Here is a 24,695-nt window from a genome sequence, read left to right as displayed (position 1 = left end):
ATTTGTCTGATGCTTCCTCATGATTAGATTCAGGTTGTACATTTTGGCAGAAATTCTGTGAGTGATGTTACGTCCTTCTCAGTGTATTTTGCCAAGAGGCACATGATGTTGGTGTGTCCCGATGTCGGTGATGATGATGGCTTTGATTATTTGGTTAAGGTAGTGTCCACCAGATTTCTCTACTATAAAGTTACTATTGTAATTAAGGAATTTGCGAGGAGATACTTTGAGATTATGTATACCTCCTGTACCTCATCAAGCTTTCACTCCTAGTTTTAGCATTCATTGATAACTAAATCCATCATTCCTTCTATATTTTTTTGTTGGCATTCTATAAGGAAGGGCTTTCCCTTTCTGAGGGACTAATCTCACCAACACAGTTCTGCATCTTTCATTGGCTTTTAACTTGCTGGACTAGATTCTCCTGGGCCCCTTCCTCTTGTTTCCTTCCCGCTGTTCTGTGCTTTAATGAACATCATGTGTATCATGGTGGTTCCTGGGCTTGAGAAGCCTGGATCTTTTTCTGTGCAGCAGCTCACTCGTCATTGGTGTGACGGGCTCAGCATGGGGCTAACTGCATGCATTGGCCACTCAGCGGTGTCTCCACCAGCCTGGGTCTGAGAGTGGGAGTGTTGTCTTGTCACCAGGTCGCTGAGCTCAGCCTGGGCTCAAGTAAGGACAGTAGTGGGGAGAGAAGAGAACTGTGGGTTCCGTCCCACTGAGAAGCTATGGCTGACCCCTAGTCCAGGCTGAATTGGTTCATCAAAGCTGCCCTTTCCCTACCCCTACCCCTACACACACACACTTCACACTTCGAAGTATCACACTGTTGCTTGGTTGGCTTGATTGGCTTCCTTTCCCTCCTGACAGTAAACATGGTCCTAGTGTCACTCTGGTTATCGTGTTTTTTTAACAAACCGCTTGTTTCAGGGAAGCCTCATCAATGCAATTGATCTGAGGCTCCAAAAGGGTCAGAGCAGCATTCACAGTTCCACATTAGGGTCTCTTAAAGATCTGCTTTCCATTTCTGCTGGTGAAGCAAGGAAACATGGGAAGATGAACTGAGGTTTAAGAAGTTATACCAGAGATTGAGAGAGATTCTGCAAGAAAAGTGGGATTTAGATGTGCGTTTGAGTGGTGTAGAACAGGGCGGTGCTTTCCAAATATCATGGCTCATCTTTCTCCCCCCTCCCCCTTTTTCCCCTCTCTCTCTCTCTCTCTCTCTCTCTCTCTCTCTCTCTCTTTCCAGACAGGCTCAGAGCTCAGCCCAGTTGATGGACCCGTTCCAGGTCAGATGGACTCAGGGCCAGTGTACCATGGGGACTCAAGGCAGCTAAGCGCCTCAGGGGTGCCAGTCAATGGTGCTAGAGAGCCCGCTGGGCCCAGTCTGCTGGGGACTGGGGGTCCCTGGCGGGTAGACCAGAAGTCCAACTGGGACGCTGCCCCAGGCCCAGCCCATACTGCTCGCCTGGAAGATGCTCACGATCTGGTGGCCTTTTCGGCTGTGGCCGAAGCTGTGTCTTCTTACGGGGCCCTTAGCACCCGGCTCTATGAAACCTTCAACCGTGAGATGAGTCGGGAGGCTGGGAACAACAGCAGGGAACCCCAGCCAGGGCCTGAGGGCTGCTCTACGGGCAGCGAAGACCTGGACACGCTGCAGACGGCCCTGGCCCTCGCGCGGCATGGCATGAAACCACCCAACTGCAACTGCGACGGCCCGGAGTGCCCTGACTACCTCGAGTGGCTGGAGGGGAAGATCAAGTCTGTGGTTGTGGAGGGAGGGGAGGAGCGGTCCAGACTCCCAGGGACTCTGCCTCCTAGTGAGGCTGGCCTCCCGGCACCAAGCACCCGGCCACTCCTCAGCGCCGAGGTCCCCCAGATACCTCCCCCGGAGGGCCTGCCCTTGTCCCAGAGCGCCTTGAGTATCGCCAAGGAGAAGAACATCAGCCTTCAGACCGCCATCGCTATCGAGGCCCTAACGCAGCTCTCGTCTGCCCTCCCCCAGCCTTCTCACTCCACCTCCCAGGCTGCTTGCCCACTGCCTGAGGCCTTGTCCCCTCCTGCCCCTTTCAGATCTCCCCAGTCCTACCTCCGGGCCACCTCCTGGCCTGTGGCCCCCGTTGAAGAGCACCCACCCTTTGCTCCTGATAGCCCTGCCTTCCCACCAGCGACTCCTAGAACCGAGTTTCCTGAATCCTGGGGCACTGACACCCCACCAGCAACTCCTCGGAGCCCCTGGCCCATGCCGCGCCCAAGCCCCGACCCCATGACTGAACTGGAGCAGCTGTTGGGCAGCGCCAGTGACTACATCCAGTCAGTATTCAAGCGGCCCGAAGCCCTCCCCACCAAGCCCAAGATCAAGATTGAGGCCCCAGCTTCTTCCCCAGCCCAATCTCTGTCTCCCATCCTCCAGAGGGAGGCTCCCCCGCCATCCTCGGAGCCTGACACCCACCAGAAGGCCCAGGCCGCCCTACAGCAGCACCTCCACCACAAGCGCAGCCTCTTCCTGGAACAGGCCCACGATGCCACCTTCCCTGCTCCCACAGAGCCTCCTGCTTCTGGCTGGTGGGCCCCAGCAAGCTCACTGGCCCCACGGCCTCCAGACAAACCACCCAAAGAGAAAAAGAAGAAGCCCCTGGCACCCTCTGGAGGCCCCATGGGAACCGAGAAAGCTGCCCCTGGGATCAAGCCCACTGTCCGAAAGCCCATTCACATCAAAAAGTCCAAGCTGCGGGACACACAACCCCTCTTCCTGCCCCTCCGGCAGATCATCCTGGAAGGGCTGAGGTCCCCAGCCCCCGAGGAAGTGCAGGCACATCCACCTGCCCCCCTCCCCACCTCACAGGGCTCTGCTGTCCCCCTACCCCCAGAACCTTCTCTTGCGCTATTTGCACCAAGTCCCTCTGGGGACAGCCTGCTGCCCCCTACTCAGGAAACGAGGTCCCCCAGCCCCATAGCCACTCTGCAGACTGGCTCCACTGGCCCTCTTCCCCCTGCTGATGACAAGCTGGAAGAGCTCATCCGGCAGTTTGAGGCTGAATTTGGGGATAGCTTTGGGCTTCCAGGCCCCCCATCTGTGCCCATTCAGGACCCCGAAAATCAGCCAACGTGTCTCCCGGCCCCTGAGAGCCCTTTTGCTACCCATTCCCCCAAGCAAATCAAGATCGAGTCTTCGGGGGCTGTGACTGTGCTCTCAACCACCTGCTTCCATTCAGAGGAGGGAGGCCAGGAGGCCACACCCACCAAGGCTGAGAACCCACTCACACCTACCCTCAGCGGCTTCTTGGAGTCGCCTCTTAAGTACCTGGACACACCCACCAAGAGTCTGCTGGACACGCCGGCCAAGAGAGCCCAGGCGGAGTTCCCCACCTGCGACTGTGTAGGTAAGTCTGTGTGGGTGTCAGGGAAGGGCAGAGAGCTGTGGCCTGGTTTGGGTTTCTAGTCTCTGTCTTTCATTTGGCAAACATTTACGGTGTGCCAACCACCGTGCCGAGGCTTGGGGGCACAGAAATGAGCTTGTGGGCGATGGAAAAGACATTGAAGGAGACTGGTAACGATACTGTGTGTGCCATGTCAGTAGAGCTGGGCACAGTCTCAGCTTGAAGCCAGTGAGCAATAGCGCAGGCAGTAGACTGTCGGTGTCAGAGAAACCCAGCAGTGGATTGGTAGCTGTTACCTTGGCAAATGAGGAATGGGGAGGTAGACAGTGGGCAAGAGATACAGCAAGCAGAGATTCCCGTCCTCACCAACCATTTATTGCTCCAATTTGTGTATTAGAAAGCTCACTCTAAACAAAGAATTAGAACCAAACCTAACTTGTGTTAACAAATGTTAAGTCATGGGAAGATGTTTAGGTGAAAACAGCAGAAACGAATAGTATCTAAATGATTATCTCACCAAGCTTGAAAAAAAATTAGAAAAAAGACTAAAAGGAAATATATCCTAATAATTAACAGTGGTTGTCTCTACAGTCAGACTACGGGTGATTTTCCCCTCATGTGTTTTCTAAAGTTTTTTAATGAAATATGTATTTTATAATCAAGAAATATTTTTGAAAGTCTGTCTCAGCAGTAGCATGGAAGATGGATTGGTGGAGCGTGATAACTTTGTATCAGGAGATGATTTAGGAAGTTGTTGAGAACAATAATAATAATAGTATTTATGAAACACTTGCTCTATTCCAGGCACTGTGCCAAGTACTTTACAGTCATCACCTCATTTATTCCTTATAACAGCTATATGAGGTGAGTACTTTCCATAGCTCCATTTAGGAGCAAACTAAAGTTAGATTAAGTAATTTACCAGGGTCATCCAGCTAGAAAACGGTAGCAGTGGGATTTGAGCCTAGGCAGATGGAATCTTAACCATTAAGCCATACCATGACTGAGACTGTTGAGAAATAGGTCCTAACTAAAAACAGTGCTGATAGGAAGGAAGAGGACCAAAGAAGAAGTGATCAACTGGGAAACAGTTTCTGGAGGTGCTGGGGTTTGTATTAGGGGAAAGCTCTTCTGTTTCCAAGAAGTGTCTGGAGCCCGCAAGTCTGGACAGGAGCTTCCATCATCTTTGTCAGCTTGGCTCAGGACAAAGTTTAGGAATAAAAGCTACTCACGTTGGGATTAATTTCAGACGGAACCTTCCCATATTCCAGAAACTCATCCACTCACCAGTGGTACGTGCAGTTTTCAGGTCAATATAAGGAAGAATTTTCCAGTAGAAGTCGTCATGAAATTTGGAGACACCATTAAGCTCTCATAATAACTGATTGATACTAAATTATGGGAAGAGCTTTATAAAACCGTAAAAAGGTCTTACAGCATAGAAAAAGAAGCCTAATATTCAAGTTCCTTAGTGATTTTTGCCAAATAAGCAATTTTAGCCAATGTGGGCATCACCAGGTAACTAAAATTTTACCAAGAGGGGATTATTTTACCCTTGCATAAAGATTATGGTTTCTGAAGGTATGGATGGGATTATATGGGCTTGTTCTCTGAATCTTGAAATACTAGAATTAGAGGTACCCTTTGAAGCGTCACAGAAGAACATTTAAAAGATATGAAAGGAAATGCCTTAATCCAAAAGGTGTGTGATGTGTACAGGTTTGAGAAAACATAGCAAAAGTTGAAGTTCTATGGTGAATTATTCAGAGGGGAGAGTGTTGATACATTTCTAGTATTTTGAGGCACACATTGGAGATGCCCCTAACCATCCCCTTAACCATCTCATAACACCATGGCCAGAGACAAGACAATGAGCTGCAGAGCCTGCTGGCATATTTTGTCTATTTCCAGTAATGGGGAAATTTCACAGGGGGAGCCACTTTAGGACAGGGAATGAGTCCAAATGACTTTTTAGTGGGAAAGCATCCTTTGGGATCATTTATTCTGACTTCATCATTTTATAGATGATGAAACAAGTTCATGTTACCTTTTAAGTTTTGTTCTGATGTTTACACGGAGCAGGCTATAGGCAGCTGGAGAGATCAGAGTGTAGCAAAAGCAGGAGGTTAGGAGACAGAAATGTTAGGAGTTGCCTTCATAGCATTGCTGCCTTTTCAACTAGTTGATCTTCCTGACTTAAAGAAGCGGCCAAAGGCCAATACAGGAATAACATCTCTTTTGCTCGGGGCCCGGTAGAAGTGAGGGACATTGTCCAATGAATGTGGCTGACGGCAGCAGCCACAGGTACCATCAGCCTGGACCCCAGTTCTCTGTTTATAGGGACTGTAAAGTCTATTTCTTATAGTTTCTATCTTTGTGAGAATTTGTTTCCTCCCATTTGTATTCAGTTTGACATAAAGAAGAACTTCTTGTCTTTTAAATTTTTTTTAGATGACAGAATATTTGGACACCAGGTGTAGTTCTTAAAGTTAACACCAGTGTGCACCTTTGAGCATTCTGTTGAGCTTCTGCCCTGCACTGGGCTGGAAGGTGTCTCCATAACCCTTCTAGTTCTGAGTAGACCCTGGACCCTAGGGCTCCTTGGGAAACTCTTGTTTTACAGTAGCTAGTAACAACTTAGTATCTTAGAATCTTTCTAGGCGTTTGGTAGCTCTCAGCCAGAGCCTTAGACTTTGGTGTCTACATCCCACCTTGGAATGTTTTGGCACTGAAAGGCAACCTCCAGGGCTCCGGCTCCCACGCAGTTAACACAGATGTGGATAGATAGTTTAGGTTTTTTTTCCTTTCTTTAGATCTCTTTGTAATTCCTGATAATGTTTTTTTTTAATGGCTTCTTTTTTTTCTTGGTGAGATTTGTTAGAATTATATCTACGTTATTGGCTTTTTTAAAAGAAGAAGACTTTAAATTTATTGTTATTTTCCATTTTTATTAAATCAATTTTTACATTTTCTCTATTTCCTCTTTCTACTTTATTTAATTCATCGTGGTGGTATATCTGGTTTTTTTATTTGAGCATATGACTTAGTTATTTTCATTTTGATGAATTTTAAGAAATACATTGAAGCATTGTTACCACTTCAATTGCAACTTCAGCTTTATCCAACCAAATTTATTTTATAATACTTCTAAGTTTTATTTTCAATATTTATTTCCACTTTGATTGAGTCTCTTACTAGGGACAAGATAGATGAATATGATAGAGATGTATATGATAAGTGCTACAGACCAGTGCTGCCTGATAGAAATATAATACAAGCCACTAATGTCATCTTAAATTTTCTAGTAACTACATTTAAAAAAAGAAACAAATGAGATTAATTGTAATAATATTTTACTTAACTCAATTAAGCCACAATAGTTTTTAACCTGTAATCAATATAAACATTATTAGAGATATTTTAGCTTGTTTTTTATACTGAGTCTTTGAAATGCAGTGTGTATTTTACACTTACAGCACCTCAGTTTGGACTATGTACATTTCAAGTGCCCAATAACTACATGTGGCTAGTGGCTACTTTTATTGGGCATTGTAGCTATAGACTGTAGCATGTTCACTGATGAAAAGATGTCATAGTGGTTCACTTAGTCAGTCAACATTTACTGAGACCCTACCATGTGCTGAATACTAGGCTGTAGTGCTGAGGAAGGGGCTGATAGAGCAGTGGTCTCCTCAGTGGGCTGCATTACAACCTGGGGGCTGCACGTCATCATCCTTTGGAGTATGGGAAGAAAATTTTAGAAGTATTTGCATTTCTTTCAAATGTTTTATTTTGTGTGTGTTATGCACTAATTTGACTACAGTGGCACATGTATACTTTATAAACATATATACTAATGTTGGCTGTGTGGTCACTGATGAGAGGGTACAATAAAAAATTAGGACCAGTAGTCTGGAGAAGACACAAATAAATGTTATGGGTGCTATTTTAGATGTGTGCTCAGGATGCTGGAGGAACATAAAGATGAATTTGACCCTAGATAGGAAGGTATCAAAGAGGGCTTCCTGGAGGAGGTGATGTCTGATCTGAGTTTTAAAGGATACAGAGAAGTTGATAGATTAACAGGGAGAAGGTGGAGTGTCCCAGGCAAAGGGGCATGAAAATGTGGAGGTGAAAAGCACACGAAGATGTAGAGATGAGAGAACATGGAGAAATGTGAGTAGTTCTGGTGTGACTGGTGAGAGATTGGGAGTGGCTGGAAAGGAGAGTTTCATGGGAAGAGGGATGATACCAAAGGCAGAGAAACCAGTTTGCAGGCTCAAGCGTAATCTACTCAAGAAATAATGGGGGCCTGAATTAAGAGAGTGACATTAAGTAGGAGGGTGGAGAGGAGGGGACAGGTAAGAGAGAGAATAAGAAAAAGAATTCACTTATTCACTTATCAGTTGGATGTAGGGGTGAAGAAGAAGACTCCCAGCGCTCCTGGTTGGGTGGCTGGGTGGGTAGTGGTACCATTCACCAAGATTAGAAATACTGGAAGGGGAAAGTTTTGGACCTTGAGATGTCTGTGGCACCTGGAATTATCCAGCCAGTTGGATCTATAAATTGGAGGTTCCTGGGCAGACTAATGGTAGTTGAAGTTTCCATCATAGTCATCTCATCAGGCTGAATATGTAGATAAAAAGAAGCCTGAGAATGGAAGATACCATCGTTTAGGGGAGGGGAACTCAAACAGGAGGCTGTGAAGGAGGTGTGGAAAAGATATGGTAAGAAATTGGGGAGAGGGTAGGTTAAAAAAACTAACAGTTTCAAGGTCGGGAAGCTGACAACATCAGTACTGAAGAAGAGTCAAGATTTAATGTTGCATTCTTCTTTGTTTTACGTTATTTGTTATTTTATGTGCTTTAGCGGTAGTCTTTTCGATAAGTTGACTAGGTTCGTTAGGAACAGGGACTGACTGTTGTATTTCTAAGGCATCTAGGCTGCTGCTAAGCATATGGTAAGAACCCTGCATATTTTTGGTTAACTGGTCAACCTTTTTCTACTTCTGTTTGTAATGTCCACAAAGACCACGGATGAATTCAGGCATGTTTTTCTTACCTTTGATTTTTTTGCCGTCAGTGACCGTGCCTGTTATTTATGTCTGCTACCAGCAGGCCCAGCGTGCTGCTCAGGGACCCGTAGGCAGCTGACCTGAGATTGTAGTAAAACAAAGTTCATCTGGCACACCTGATCCAGAGTAGAGCCTAGCCACCTGCCTGCTCATCGTTGTGACTTTGTGACTTCCGTGAGGCCTCTGGCTAGCAGTCAGTTATTAACTGTCAGTGAAAGTGGAATCTAGTTAGTTATATAATCTTGAGCTGTTCACTTTTTTTTTTAATTGTTGTGCTTTAAGTGAAAGTTTACAATTCAAGTTAGTCTCTCATACAAAAATTTATACATACATTGTTATGTGACCCTAGTTGCTCTCCCTGTGCTGTGACGGCACACTCCTCCTTTCCACCCCGGATTTTTGAGCTGTTCACTTTAAGTCCATTAAAATTACGTCAGGAAACTGAGGCAGTATATAGGTTGTTTGGAAAACGAAGGTAGGCACAAATGAGTCTACCTTTGTGTGGTTTTGACACCAGTGCATTAATTGCACACCAGTTGTGAACCGTCTCTCTGCACCAGTGTCGTAAAGCCTGTGCTCCCATGTGTGTTCCTGGCCACAAGGTACCCCTGGGAAAGTGTGGGTCCCTAGTCCGGGTGGAGAGAGAGGGGGAAATGTAGAAGGGCTCGTTTAGAAATTAAGGATCCTGCTTTCTGTTGGGCAGTAAAGAGCAGTTTCTTGTGTTTAGTGTCTCTTGCTGTTAGCAGAAAGGATACATTTCGTTCTTCTAGCCTTGTGCAGAAGTGGAACAGAGCATATTTTTCCATTTTGATGAGTATAAAATTAAGTGCTCAGGGTGAAGAAAAAACCTCTAGGGCCACATAACCAGCATTTTTTCAAAAATTGGATTGCACTCTCCTGAGCTCTACCCCCATGGCTTTCTACTATGTATTTTAGGGAGGAAAAAAAAACCCTTCTAGTCTCACTGCTAAAGTAAGCCATAAAATAGATTTTTCTTTAAGATGAGTTGAGCCTTTTCCTTACTATGTCATTTTACCTTTATGAAGAAGGAAGAAATATTACACTGGAGACTAAAAGGAAAAATGGTGACTTTACAGCAAGATAGCAAAATACCCGTTTCCTGAAACCTGGGGAAAGGAACCAAAAGATACAGAAATAGAGGGCAGAGTTTCATTGACTGAGGTTTGGGAATAGCCCCAATCTTTAACCATGAATTCCAAGGGCTGCCTGCTATTTCAAGATCCTTTCAGTGCCAAAGGATGACACTGGGATATACAACTCACAGGGTTGGGGAAAGCAGTAGTGGAAGTTCAGAGGGATCTCCACTACTTGGAGAGATGGGTCAGAGACCAGCCATCTGGAAGGCATGCTCTTGGAAAGTGGGGAATGCAAGCAGGTTTTGTTCCCCCCTCTGTTCCACCTGCTGATGGGAGTGTACCATTGGGTGAGGACACTTGGCTTGAGAGATGGAAAACCATATCTTAGGAGCCAGCTTTGTATCTGAGGGCCAACAGCACCAAGTAAAGGCCATCATGCAGAGAAAAATCCTTGCTGAACCACCAAACAAAATCCGGCAAATTCTGGTGCTTCAGTTTAACTTGATGTCTTATTAAGAGTAACCAGCTTGCTGCCATATGGGGGAATAAACCAAAAATCTAGAGCATCTATCCCCATCAGAACAGAGCAGAACCCAACACAAACACACGTACAAATTTAGAGGCGTTGACCCCAACAGACTGCATGGAGATTAAACTCCCCAGTTGCAACTATCCACAGCCAGGCCCAGTTCCTCCTCTTCACCCCTTGGCCTGCTGAACTTTTGAACTAATAATTGAAACCCCTGTAACAGCCATTTCTCCAGCTTAATTTCTTGCTTAATTTTAAGGGAAGAATTTGAATAGTATCCAGGTAAAGAGAGAGAAGTAAGGAGATTCTGACCACTCTATTTTTGGGCAAAAGATTCTAGACCAGTGGTTTTCACCTGAGTGCTGTTTTGCTTCCCTCACCCCAGGGGACATTTAGCAATGTCTGGGGATACTTTCTGTTATTCCAGCTGGTGTGGTACTACTGATATCTAGAAGCCATGCAGGCTGCTGAACAACCTACAATGCACAGTACAGCCCTGCTCAACAAAGAATCTTCTGGTCCAAAGTGTCATTAGTGCCAAGGTAGAGAAACCCTGGAGATAAGCTTCCCCCATTTAAAGATTAATTAACAAGCAAGGAAACAAAAAATCCAATACAGGACCCATTCACATTCTGTGGGGAAAGTGGAGGAGTTCATATAACATTGGAAATGAAGATTTACCTTAGAAAACACAAGTTTAAACAACTGATTTTATGTACTTTCAAGGAAATTGAAGAAAATATTTACTGTGAAACCAGAAATGAAATATGAGGTTCTAGAATAAGGTTACAAAGAAACAACAAGAGCCTTGAATTAAATTCAGAAGGAAAATCCTACCATTACAAAATAATTCCAAGTGCATTAAAAAAAAAAAGTTTGTTGCCTTCTAGTCAATTCTGACTCAGAGCGACCCTATAGGACAGAGTAGAACTGCCAACCTTTTGGCTAGCAGCCGAGCTCTTAACCACTGTGCCACCAGGACCCCTACCACCGCCATTAGAATCTGCAAAAAACAGAATCAAAGTTACAGGAAAAGCAAATCAGTGAGGTAGGACAGGCTTGAAAGATCACTCCCACACAGGAACAGAACACAGAGATGAACGCAGTCGGAGTGGAGATGATGGATATAAGACAGGCAGCAGGGATTCCACATCCTGATGTTGGTTCCCAATGAACCGCATGGGACAAACTGAACAAAGGCAAGAGTCAAAGATAGGAGATTTTTCTGAAATGAAGAAAGCTTGATAAGAAATTACCGTGACTCCAGGGAAACGAATAAAAACTGACAAATCATGATCTTGATAAACTTAGTGAATTTCGAGGATGAGGAATAACCTACAAATAAATTAACCAAAAAAAAATCAAGTTGGTCACATAGACTTTTTTTTTAACTTTTTAAAAACAGTCTTTTGATTGAAATACACATGATAGGAAGGCATACATATTTTAAGTATACAGCTCAATAAAGTTTTACAAAAGGCACACACTTGTGTAACCAGTATTTGGATTTAAAAAACAACTTTACCAGCACCCCCTCCCAGTCACTTATCACCGGACTTTGTAAAGCAAGAGTTGTCAAGCTATGACCCACAGACCAAATCTGGGCCACCAGCTGTGAGCTAAGAATGATTTTATACTTTAAAACGCTGATGAAAAAGATCAAAAGAAGAGTATTTCATGACTCATTAACATTATATGAAATTCAGATTTCATTGTCCATAAACAGAAAGTTTTATTGGAACATAACCTTGCTCTTTTGTTTTTGCATTGTCTTTAGCTGCTTTGGTACTATAATGGTAGAGTTAAGTAGTTGCCACAGAGACTGTATGACCTGCAAAGCCTAAAATGTTTACTGTTTGGCCCTTTTCAGAAAAAGTTTGCCAGCCTCTGTCCTCAGTTAACTGCTATTCTAACTTCTAACCACGTTGATCAGTTTCACCCGTTCTTGAACTTCATATATATGGAATCATATAGGATGTACTCTTTTATGTTCTGGCTTCTTTTACTTAATGTTGTGTTTGTGAGATTCAGCTATTTTGTATGTAGCAATACCTGTCCTGCTGTACAGTATTCCATTTTATGAGTATACCACAATTTATACATTAGACTGTTGATGGTCTTTTGGATTTCTAATTTGGCATAATTATGAATTGTGTTGCTGTAAACATTCTTGTGTATATGTCTCTTGGCACGTGTGTGTATTTCTGTTGAGTGTATACCTAGGAGTGAAGTTATGTATGTTCAGCTTTACTAGGTGCTGTCAGTTTTCCAAACTGGTTGTAATGATTTATATTCCCACCAGCAGTGTTTCACAATCACATCAGCAAATGGGATTATCAGTCTTTTTTTGTATCAGCCTTTCCAGTAGGTATATAATGATATTACATTGGGTTTTAGTTTGCATTTCCCTGAAGACTAATGAAGTGGAGCACTTTTTCATATGTTCTCTTTTGTAATGTACCTGTTCAAGTCTTTTGCCCATTTCTCTATTGTGTTTCGGTCTTTTCTTATTGATTGGTAAGAGCCGTTTGTTAATTCTAGATGTGAGTACTTTGTTGGTTATACGTATTACAGTCTACTCAGTTTTATTGGAAGCCAGAAAACAGTGGAGTGATGTCCTTAGAGTATTAAGATAAAAAATTTGCCTCAAGAATTCTGTACCCAGTTAAGTTGCCATTCACATGTAAAGGTCTCAGAAAAATATTTCTAAATATGCAAGAATTCAGATTTCCTGGAGATGAATCAAAATAAATAATTAACAGACGGTAATAAATAATTAACAGACGGGGACATTGTGGTATGAAGTGGCTGGCAGTGAATGTTAAATCTATTCAAATGTAAAGTCTAAACTTAAGTAAGTGTGATAGTTACTATTCTAAAACAAAAGATAATATATTATACTATTCTTGAAATCCTGTCTTGTCAGTTTGTCATGCTGTGGCGGCTTGTATGTTGCTGTGATGTTAGAAGTTTGCCACCAGTATTTCAAATACTAGCAGGATCATCCATGGTGGACAGGTTTCAGTGGAGCTTCTAGACTAAGACAGTCTAGGAAGAAGGACCTGGTGGTCTACTTCTAAAAAAAAAAAACTGGTCAGCCAAATCCTTATGAGTAGCAGCAGAACATTGTTTGATATAGTGCCAGAAGATGAGCCCCTCAGGTTGGAAGGCACTCAAAATACGACTGGTGAAGCTTCTCAAAATAGGGTTGTCCTTAATGATGTGGATGGAATAAAGCTTTGGGACCTTTATTTGCTGATGTGACATGACTCAAAATGAGAAGAAACAGCTGCAAACATCCATTAATAATTGGAACGTGGAATGTACGACGTATGAAACTAGAAAAATTGGAAGTTGTCAAAAATGAACTGGAATGCTTTAAGATCAATATCCTGGGCATTAGTGAGCTGAAATGGACTGGTATTGGCCATTTTTGAATCAGACAATCGTATGGTCTGCTATGCCAAGAATGGCAAATTGAAGAGGAACAGCATCACATTCATTTTCAAAAAGAACATTTCAAGATCTGTCCTGAAGTACAAGGCTGCTAGTGATAGGATAATATCCAAACACCTACAAAGCATTTCAAGTTTACATACCAGCCACTAATACCAAAGATGAAGAAGTTGAAGATTTTTACCAACTTCTGCAGTCTGAAATTGATCAAACATGGCAATCAAGATGCATTGATAATTACTGGTGATTGGAATGCAAAAGTTGGAAACGAAGAAGGATCAGTAGTTGGAAAATATGGCCTTGGAGATAGAAACGACGCAGGAGATAGCATGATAGATTTGGCAAGACCAACGATCTATTCATTGGAAATACTTTTTTTTCAACAACATAAACAGCGACTATACACGTGGACCTCACCAGATGGAATACACAGAAATCAAATTGACTACATCTGTGGAAAGAGACAATAGAAAAGTTCAGTGTTGTCAGTCAGAACAAGGCCAGCGGCCATCTGTGGAACAGACCATCAATTGCTCAAATGGAAGTTCAAGCTGAAGCTGAAGAAAATTAAAACAAGTCTATGAGAGCCAAAGCACGAACTTGATGATATTCCACCTAAATTTAGAGACCGTTTCGTAATAGATTTGATGCGTTGAACACTAATGACTGAAGACCAGACGCGTTGTGGGATAATATCAAGGACATCATATATGAAGAAAGCAAAAGGTCATGTAAAAGGAAAGAAAGAAAAGACCTAAATGGATGTCAGAAGAGACTCTGAAACTTGCTCTGGAACATAGAGAGGCTAATGAGAAACGAAAAAATGATGAAGTAAAAGAGCTGAACAGAAGATTTCAAAGGGTGGTTCGAGAAGACAAAGTAAAGTATTATAATGACGTGCAAAGATACGGCGTTAGAAAACAAAGAGGGAAGAGCTTCCTCGGCATTTCTAAAGCTGAAAGAACTGAAGAAAAAATTCAAACTTCGAGTTGCAGTAGTGAAAGATCCTATCGGCAAAATATTGAATGACGCAAGAACCATCAAAAGAAAATGGAACGAATACACAGAGTCAGTGTACCAAAAAGAATTGGTCAACATTCAGCCATTTCAGGAGGTAGCATTTATAAAGAACTGATGGTATTGAAGGAAGAAGTCCAAACTGCACTGAAGGTATTGGTGAAGAACAAGACTCCAGGAATTGAGGGAATGCCCATTGAGATATTTCAACAAACGGATGCAATGCTGGGAGCACTCATTCATCTGTGCCAAGAAATTTGTAAGACAGTTATCTGGCCATCCAACTGGAAGAGATCCATATCTGTAACCATTCCAAAGAAAATATCTAACAGAATGTGGAAATTATCGAACAATGTCATTGATATCACACACAAGTAAAATTTTGCTGAAGATCATTCAAAAGTGGTTGCAGCAGTACATTGTCAGGGAACTGCCAGAAATTCAAGGCAGATTCAGAAGAGGACTTGGAACAAGGGGCATCACTGTTGATATCAGACGGATCTTGGCTGAAAGCAGAAAATATTAGAAAGATGTTTACCTTTGTTTTATTGACTATTCAAAGGCATTTGGCTGTGTTGATCATAAAAGAAAATATGGATAACATTGTGAAGAATGGAAATTCCAGAACACTTAATTGTGCTCATGAGGAACCTGTACATAGATCAAGAAAGAGGCAGTCATCTGAACAGAATAAGGGGATACTGCGTGGTTTAAAATCAGGAAAGATGTGCATCAGGGTTGTAACCTTTGACCATACATATTCAGTCTGTATGCTGAGCAGATAATCTGAGAAGTTGGACTGTATGAAGAAGAGCATGGAATCAGAATTGGAGGAAGACTCCAACAACCTGCAATATGCAGATGAGACAACCTTATTTGTTGAAAGTAAAGAGAACTTGAAGCACTTACTGATTAAGATCAAAGACCACAGCCTTCAGTATGGATTATACCTCAACATCAAGAAAACAAAATCCTCACAACTGGATCAGTAAGCAACATCATGATAAACAGAGAAAAGATTGACCTTGTCAAGGATTTCATTTTACTTGGATCCACAATCAATGCCCATAGAAGCAGCAGTCAAGAAATCAAACAATGTATTGCATTGGGCAAATCTGCTGGAAAAGACCCCTTTAAAGTGTTAAAAAGCAAAGATATCACTTTGAGGAGAAAGGTGCGCCTGCCTAAGCCATGATATTTTCAATTGCCTCATATGCATGGGAAAGCTGGACAATGAATATGGAAGACCGAAGAAGAATTGATGCATTTGAGTTACGGTGTTGGCAAAGAATATTGAATATACCATGGACTGCCAGACGAAAGAACAAATCTGTCTGGGAAGAAGTACAGCCAGAATGTTCCTTGGAAGCAAAGGTGATGAGACTTTGTCTTTACTTTGGACATGTTATCAGGTAGGACCAGTCCCTGGAGAAGGACATCATGCTTGGTGAAGTAGAGAGTCAGTGAAAAAGAGAAAGACCCTCCATGAGATGGATTGACACAGCAGCTGTAACAATGGGCTGAAACATGGCAAAGATTGTGAGGATGGCACAGGATGGGGCAGTGTTTCATTCTGTTGTGCATAAGGTTGCTATGAGTTGGAACCGACTCAATGGCATCTAAACCCAACAACATAGCTGAAATACATTTGTTTTTATATTAAACATCTTATAATAGAGAGGGGGAAAATACGTCCATGACTATACCAACAAAAAGTAGGAAGTAACGTGAAGGAGGGGGCAGGAGAAATTGTGTTGATTTCTTTTTCTCTAAAAATAGGACAGAGTAGAACTGCCCCATAGGATTTCCAGGGAGTGGCTGGTGGATTCATACTGCTGACCTTTTGGTTAGCAGCTGTAGCTCGCCGTAGCTCTTAACCACTATGCCGCCAGGGCTCCAAAATATCATTAGTGTTACTAAAAACATACTATTAAAAAAAAAATTCGTTATCATCAGGTCAAGTCCAACTCATAGTGACCCTATAGGACAGAGTACAACTGCCCAAAGTGTTTCCAAGGCTGTAATCTTTACAGAAGCAGACTGCCACACCTTTCTCTTGTGGAGCGGCTGGTGGGTTCTGACTGCTGACCTTTCAGTTAGCAGCCAAACACTTAACCATTGTGCCACCAGGGCTCCTCTAAAAAAAAAAAAAACTGTAGACTTTCCAAATTATCAGGCTTGGAGGAGGAGGCATAAAAGAAAATATGTATTTTTTATTTTATTGTTGTACTTTAAGTGAAAGTTTACAATTCAAGTTAGCCTCTCATACAAAAATTTATACATACATTGTTATGTGACCCTGATTGCTCTCCCTATACTGTGACAGCACACTCCTCCTTTCCACCCCGGATTTCCCGTGTCCATTCAGCCAGCTCCTGACCCTCTCTGCCTTCTCGTCTCACCTCTGGACAGGAGCTGCCCATTTAGTCTCATGTATCTACATGAGCTAAGAAGCACACTCTTCACGACTATCATTTTATGTCCCATAGTCGTCTAATCTTTGTCTGAAGAGTTGGCCTTGGGAATGGTTTTAGTTCTTGGTTGACAGAGTCTGGGGGCCATGCTTTCTGGTCTTCCTCTAGTCTCAGTCAGACCATTAAGTCTGGTCTTTTTACTAGAATTTGAGTTCCGCACCCTACTTTTCTCCTGCTCCATCAGGGACTCTCTGTTGTGTTCCCTGTCAGGGTGGTCATTGGTGGTAGCCGGGCACCAGCTAGTTCTTCTGGTCTCAGGCTGATGCAGTCTCTGGTTTATCTGGCCCTTTCTGTCTCTTGGGCTAATACTTGTGTCTTTGGTGTTCTTCATTCTCCTTTACTACTGGTGGGTTGATACCAATTGATGCATCTTAGATGGCCACTCACTAGCGTTTAAGACCCTAGACGCCACTCACCAAAGTAGGATGCAGAACATTTTCTTAATAAACTGCATATAAGAAAATAAAAAGTCTCTAGCAAAAGATTGAAAAGAATAGAAGGAAGCATATACATGGAAAACATTAAATGACCGAAGACTAAATATATTTTACAGCAATGAACATAAATAGGGTAAACTCATCTATTGAATTTAAGATTAATAGCATTAAACAGCACCAAGGATGTTGTTAAATCTTCAGTGACCGTGGGAAAAACAGAACCATGTATCAGTTGCTAATTTAGAGGAAAGGCCTGGCAATCTACTTTCAAAAATCAGCAAATGAAAACCTATGAGTCACAACAAAACAGTGTCTGATCTGCAATCAATCATGGGGATGGAACAGGACCAGGCAGCATTTCGTTGCATTATGTGTGGGGTTGCCATGAGTAGGGTGCTGACTCAATGGCAGCTAACAACAATAACAATAGAACATTACCACAACCTTGCAAAATATTGTCACCCATCTGGTGCCATAACTGAGTCTTCAAAAGGTCGTTCCACCGTCAAGATGATAGACAACATGGTAGGATCAATAAATTCCATGGGTACAAACCCATCACCACAATGTATTAGCTGCAAAATGAGTTCCAGTTGCAGTGCTGTATGAAGTACCACGTGATGGGTACAGCATTGTATACATCCACAGGTGGTAGTTTTGGCAGAAGCACTACAGGAAGAGAAGGAAAGTCCATGCTCAAAGTATTGTTGAAGAGACCAGGGCTACTTGTTCTTTACATTGTCCCATCACCGTTCTAGATTTGTGATGTTCCTTAACTTATTCCTATATCCCTGTATTTCCTGTGGACTGGAAGTTAGATCTAAATACTTGACTAGGTTCAGGCGAAACATATTTTTAGGGATAAGTTATGGACGATGCTATGTTTCTTGTATTACATCACATCCAGAGGTCTTGATTGTCCCACTCTTAGTGATACCAACTTGATCACTAGGACAAGGTGGTGAGGGCCAAGTCTTGCCATTATGAAGTTACTTTTTTTCTCCTTTCATCCAGAAAGTGGTCTGTAGGGTGATCCTTTGCCACCATGTTAATATCCAGTTAACCATCAGCATCTATTGATGATCCTTAAGTAAATTAATTCTTTCATTGCCTGTTAAGTTCGAGTTGATTCCGACTCATAGCGACAGAGCAGACCTGCTCATAGCAACAGAGCAGAACTGCCCCATAGGGTTTCCAAGGAGAGCTTGGTGGATTCAAACTGCTGACCTTTTGGTTAGCAGCCATAGCTCTTAACCGCTACATCACCAGGGTTTCCTAATTCTTTCATTAGGGGTTACAAAATGCTCGTTTTTCTAATTCTGTCATTCTTTCTATATTTAATACCTGGCATTTTTCCATAAAGAAGTGCTTTTTCCTTGTCATTTGGTTACCTTTTCCTACCAGAAAGACAGGATAATGCATAATTTTTCCCTTTAATTACCAATTATCAGATGAAGAGTTGGCTTAATATCACATTTCATAAATTGGAAGATGTGTATGTGAGCATGTATATTAAATATTTTTAACATCTCTGAAATCAGGATACAGCTTAGAGTCAATGATGTCCTACGCTGGCTGTTGGCCAGGCACCCATTGTGATGGCGCTGTTGTCACCTGTGCACACATGAATTTAGTTACAGCTTTTCATATTGTTATCTCTTTAGTTGAGTTACGAACGTTGTTGATATACACATGTTAAGTTTAAGTGCTGTTTATTTAAAATCTCTTCCAAAAAAGTACACTGTGATTCAGAACTGAAAGAAAAAATTATTGTGTATGCAAAAAAGCATGGAAACAGAGGTAGTGTTAGGCTGAGTTCTCTAGAAGCGCAAAGCCAGTGAAGTGACCATAATTCCATATTTTCTTAAAGAGCAGCAGCCCATTTATTTAGCTTATATTTTCCTTTTTGTGCGTACATGCATGATATATAATACAGATTTGTCTAAGTCTAAAAGCCTTTTCAGTAAGTATAAAATGAAAATTTTATAAAAGTGATAAACATGTCATGGTTTAAATGACAGGATTTCATCTTTTAATGGTACCTAATACAATCGTGCATATTACAGTCAATGAAATGTCACTCCAACAGTGGTAAAAGAGTGTTTGTCTTTTCTCCCCTTTCTCTTTTTTGAACATCATTGTTTCAGTAACAGTCATTCTTTTTTGTTCAGATTGTCTCCGAGTTGGCCAATGGGAGCCCCTTTAGGCTAGCTCCTTGTTCTTTGCATGTGTTCCATCATTATTTGAGCACTTTTTTGTACAAGATATCCCAGCCTCACATTGTACTTTCCTTAAACCTTGAATTAGCTATTTCTCCAAGGACATCTGGTTCCTTTAGTGGTTGATAGCATTTAGAAAGTAAAATCTGAGAGCTAGGGGTGCTCGTAGCTACTGGAGTGTTACTGTCTTTATGCCCTTTCAGTGAACATAACCTGTGTTCATAGTGATATTTGAAGTTCAGATTTAACAATACAGGGTTTTTTACTTACCTTCTTTGGTTCTGATACTTGTATCTCTTTTTTCTTACACTGATTATCTTAGTTCCTAACTTGGGAACCTTTAAGTACCAAATTATATAAAATTGGATATAGAAAGCAAAAACTGTAGGAAAATGAGACATTTACATAGTGAGAAATATGATAGTGTCAGTTTCCATGTAGATAAAATGAGGATAATTAAATTTGTAAATGTATACTCGTTTTATAACTAAACCTACTTGGTTGTAAGTCAATTTTTTTTTCCCGTAGAATATCTTCTCGCCCATACATGTATGTGTATGTGTATATATATATATACACTCCGGGAAAGAAATGTAATGAAAAGAAACAGTACTTCTAAAAGACTTCTTGGGCCACCATGTAAGCTGCTAAAAGGGAAAGTGTGACTGGTTAGTGTGGCCCTTGGAGATCTGTCTGCCTCTTGTGTTTAGTGGCCTTCCCGAGAAACCTGTCCAGCCAGTTTGCGGATTGGCTTGGTTTTGGATCTTCATCCCTTCCCAGCTACTGGGATTGAGTTGCCAAGACTTGGTTTGCAGCTTCTCCTTGAAAATATCCTTTCTCTTCCCTTAACCATTTTGAATGTCGAGTTTTTATGATTTGGGGCAGAAGGCAGTCACCAAATCCACATTATGTTCCAGTTCCAGTCAGAGATCCTGCAGTCAATATGTTACACTGAATTTTCTCCAGACAATAGAAGCTGGAACAGAGCCCAGAAGGTCTCGTATTTTCTTATATTCTATTTTCTGTATACCATGTGGCCTCCAGGCACCTATAAAGAGCTTTCAGGCCACTACCTGCAACACACACATTCTCGTATTCTCTCTTCCTTCCTCCCTCTTAGCTTCTCCTCTCATTCTCCCTTCCTCTCTCCCACCACCCTCTCTTCATCCCCTCTCTTTTCCTCCCCACCCACTTTGTCTTTCTCTACTTTACATCCCTCTGTAATCCTCTCTGTTTTTGGTTCAAAATAGTGTATATTTGGAACAAGTCATTTTTAATCCTTTGGTTGGAGATACCCGTTCATGAGACATTTAAGCACTGATAGGTCGCAAACTATGCTAGGTATTTTACATCTCATGTAATCTTCAACAATTCTATAATGAATAAACATCATTTTAACTGCTTTAAGCTCATAAAAGCGTTTAACTTGTGGCCCACGCAGTTTGTTTGGCAGAGCCTGGACAATAGCTAACCTACTGAGTGCATTTTATGTGCCAAATACTGTGCTAAGTAAGCCCTTTATGGACATGTTCCCTTTTGATCCTCACCACAGCCCTGTGAGGTAAATATATTGTCTTCATTTTACACATGAAGACAGGGTTAGAGAGGTTGGGAAGAAACTCATCAAAAGTCGCCCAGGGCTCTGTCTGCAAAGCCTGTGTCAGTTCTGCTGTACCATGTTAACACTTACAATGTACCGTGATACGCATCTTGGTATTGCTATTGTGTACAAGGTGCTCTGGGAGTCCAGAGGGCCAACGAGCCTGAGAAAGTCCAATTGGGCTTCACAGAAAAGGTGGCATTTAAACTAGGCCTTAAAAGGTGAGGACAGTTTTTCCAAAGGGGGAAATCAGAGAAGGCACTGTTGTCAGTGAGAAAACATGTTTAACAACACAGGGCATCAGTGGTTGTGTGGCAGGAGCCCATGGCAGCTGTGGCAGGACACAAGACTGGGGGGAAGGGTGTAGAGATGGCATGGGGGGGGCGGGAGGGCTTGTGGGCTGTGCGCTGGAATTTGGGTTCTGTCTTCTTTCTGATGTGGAGTCATCAGTGGGAGGTGGTGTGATCAGATCTCTGTTTTGAGGCTATAACTGATGGTATTGGGTGGAATGACTTAGGAGGGTTGAGGCCACTCAGGAGACCAAGAGTAAAGAGCCTGACCCAGGACAGTGGGGAGGGATGATGAGCCTCTGTGAGCAGAAGCCATGGTGGTAAGCCCCCTCCATCTGTTCACCTGCTGCGCCCCACATGCCATTGTTAACCAGTTGTTTTGTTTTGTTTTTTAAGCCAGGAACGCAGCTGAACTCATTTTTACAAACTTGCTTTTACTCTCCTGTTCTTAGTGTGGGTAATGACATATGCACATTTATGCTTGTGTGTATGTATGTGTACAGATATATGTGTGATTGTGTGTGTACACTCTCTGCCCTGTTGCATATTATATATGCTGTACTGAAATCTGCTTTTTTCACTTGAAATATCTTAGAGGCCATTTTCTGTCAGTAAATGGAGAGCTGACTAATGCCTTTTTTTCTTCTAAATTTTATTTTGTTGTTGTTGAGAATATCCACAGCAAAACATAATACCAACTCAGAAGTTTCTGTGTGTACAATTTAGTGACACTGATTACATTCTTTGACTTGTACAACCATTCTCACCCTCCTTTTCTGAGTTACTGCTCTCTCACTAACCTAAACTCACTGCCCCTTAAGGTTCCTAATTAATCTTTTGAGGTGCTGTTGTCGATTTGATCCCATATAGATAGTTCTTAAAAGAGCATAATGCTCAATCAAGGCAGACCTTTTTTTACTAGTTAAACTAAGCTATTGTTCGGTCTTAAAAGGTTACTTCAGGGGATATTATTGGTTTACGGTTTAAAGATTATCTCAGGGCAATAGTTTCAGGGGTTTAGCCACCCTCCGTGGCTCCAGAGAGTCTGGAGTCTATGAGAATTTGAAATTCCGTTCTGCATTTCCCCCTTTTGATCAGGATTCTTCTGCGGAATCTTTAATCAAAATGTTTAGTAATGGGAGCCAGGCACCATCCAGATCTCCTGATCTCATGGCAAAGGAGGCAGTTGTTGATGGAGGCAGTTAGCCACACATTCCATATCCTCCTCTTGTGCCTGACTCTTCTTCTGTTGCTCCAGGTGAGTAGAGATACTAATTGTTGTGCCTTGGATGGCCACTTGCAAGCTTTTAAGACCCGGACACTGGGCAACAAACTAGGAAGTAGAACAGAGGCACTAAACACATTATTAGGCCAATTATGTGCAATGTCCCATGAAACCATGACCCTAAACCTCCAAACCAAGGAACCAAATCCCATGAGGTGTTTGGTTGTACATAAGAAGCCTCAGCAGCTACTCTTTTTTTTTTGTCATTGCTGTAAATATATCTATCACACAACTTTTGCCAGTTCAACTTTTTATGGGTGTACAACTCACTGACAGCAATTACAGTAAGCAGCCGTGCTACTCTACCCTTGATCAGTTAGGTTTTTTCATCACTGTTAAATCTACTTCTCCTTCTCCCTCTCACCCCTGGTAACCATTAATAACCTTTGGTCTCTATATATTTTCCTTTTCTTGTCTTTTTATATAAGTGAGGTCATACAATATTTGTCCTTTTGTGATTGGTTTATTTCACTCCGCATAATGTCTTAAAGCTCCATCCATACTGTAGCATGTATCAAGACTTCATTTCTCCTACTGCCTGAGTAGTATTCCATTGTATGTATGTACCACATTTTGTTTATCCGTTCATCTGTTGATGGGCATTTAGGTTGTTTCTGCCTTTTAACTACTGTCAATAGCGTTGCAGTGAACATTGGTATACAAGTCTCTTTTTGAGTTTCTGCTTTCAAGTCTTTTGGGTATATACCTAGGAGTGGAATTGCTAGGTCATATGGTAGCTCTGTTTTTAGTTTTTTGAGGCGCCTCCACAGTGTTTTCCACAATGGCTGTACCGTTTTGCATTCCCACCAGCAATGGATAAGGCTTCCAATTTCCCCACATCCCCGTCAACATTTGTTATTTTCTTATTTTTTTTTTTTTATCTTAGCTATCCTAGTGGGTGTAAAATGCTATCTCATTGTGGTTTTGATTTGCATCTGTCTGATGGCAAATGACGCTGAGCATTTTCATGTGTTTGATGGCCATCTGAATATTCTCTTTGGTGAAATGTCTGTTCAAGACCTTTGCTCCTTTTATGAATGGATTATTGGTCTTTTTTTTTTTTTTAATTTAAGTTAAAGTTTACAATTCAAGTTAGTTTCTCATACAGAAATTTATACACACATTGTTATGTGACCCTAGTTGCTCTCCCTATAATGTGACAGCACACTCTCCTACTTTCCACCCCGGATTTCCCATGTCCATTCACCCAGCTCCTGTCCCTTTCTGCCTTCTCATCTTGCCTCCGGACAAGAGCTGCCCATATAGTCTCATGTATCTACTTGAGCTAAGAAGCATACTTTTCATGAGTATCATTTTATGTCCCGTAGTCCAGTCTAATCTTTGTCTGAAGAGTTGGCCTCAGGAATGGTTTTAGTTTTGGGCTAACAGAGTCCAGGGGCCCTGTCTTCTGGGGTCCCTCCAGTCTCAATCAAACCATTAAGTCTGGTCTTTTTACTAGAATTTGAGTTCTGCACCCCACTTTTCTCCTGCTCCGTGGGTGACTCTGTTGTGTTCCCTGTCAGGGCGAACGTTGGTGGTAGTCCGGCACCATCTAGTACTTCTGGTCTCAGGCTGGTGGAATCTCTGGTTTATTTGGCCCTTTCTGACTCTTGGGCTATTATTTTCCTTGTGTCTCTGGTGTTCTTCATTCTCGTTTGCTCCAGGTGGGTTGGGACCCATCGATGCATCTTAGATGACTGCTCTCTAGCTTTTAAGACCCCAGCCACCACTCACCAAAGTGAGATGCAGAATGTTTTCTTAATAAACTTTGTTATGCCACTTGACCTAGATATCCCCTGAAAGCATGGTCCCCAGACCCTGGACCCTGCTACTCTGT

The 24,695-nt window shown here is 42.2% G+C and overlaps 1 protein-coding gene across 1 annotated transcript in view; it reads left to right on the top strand.

Moving 5' to 3' along the window:
- The first annotated feature begins 1,260 nt into the window (after positions 1 to 1,260).
- Positions 1,261 to 24,695, top strand: part of TET3 (tet methylcytosine dioxygenase 3) — a 61,454-nt gene continuing 38,019 nt past the window's right edge. Inside the window, exon 1 of the mRNA XM_023732576.1 lies at positions 1,261 to 3,383. Within this exon, the coding sequence (XP_023588344.1) occupies positions 1,295 to 3,383 (2,089 nt within the window). The 5' untranslated portion in view covers positions 1,261 to 1,294. The remainder of the gene's footprint in view (positions 3,384 to 24,695) is intronic.

This window comes from Trichechus manatus, unplaced genomic scaffold (assembly GCF_000243295.1).
Source record: "Trichechus manatus latirostris isolate Lorelei unplaced genomic scaffold, TriManLat1.0 scaffold00004, whole genome shotgun sequence".
NCBI classification, from domain to species: Eukaryota; Metazoa; Chordata; class Mammalia; order Sirenia; family Trichechidae; genus Trichechus; species Trichechus manatus.
Note: the sequence above shows the minus strand (reverse complement) of the source record. Positions and strands in the feature narration are given on the sequence as shown.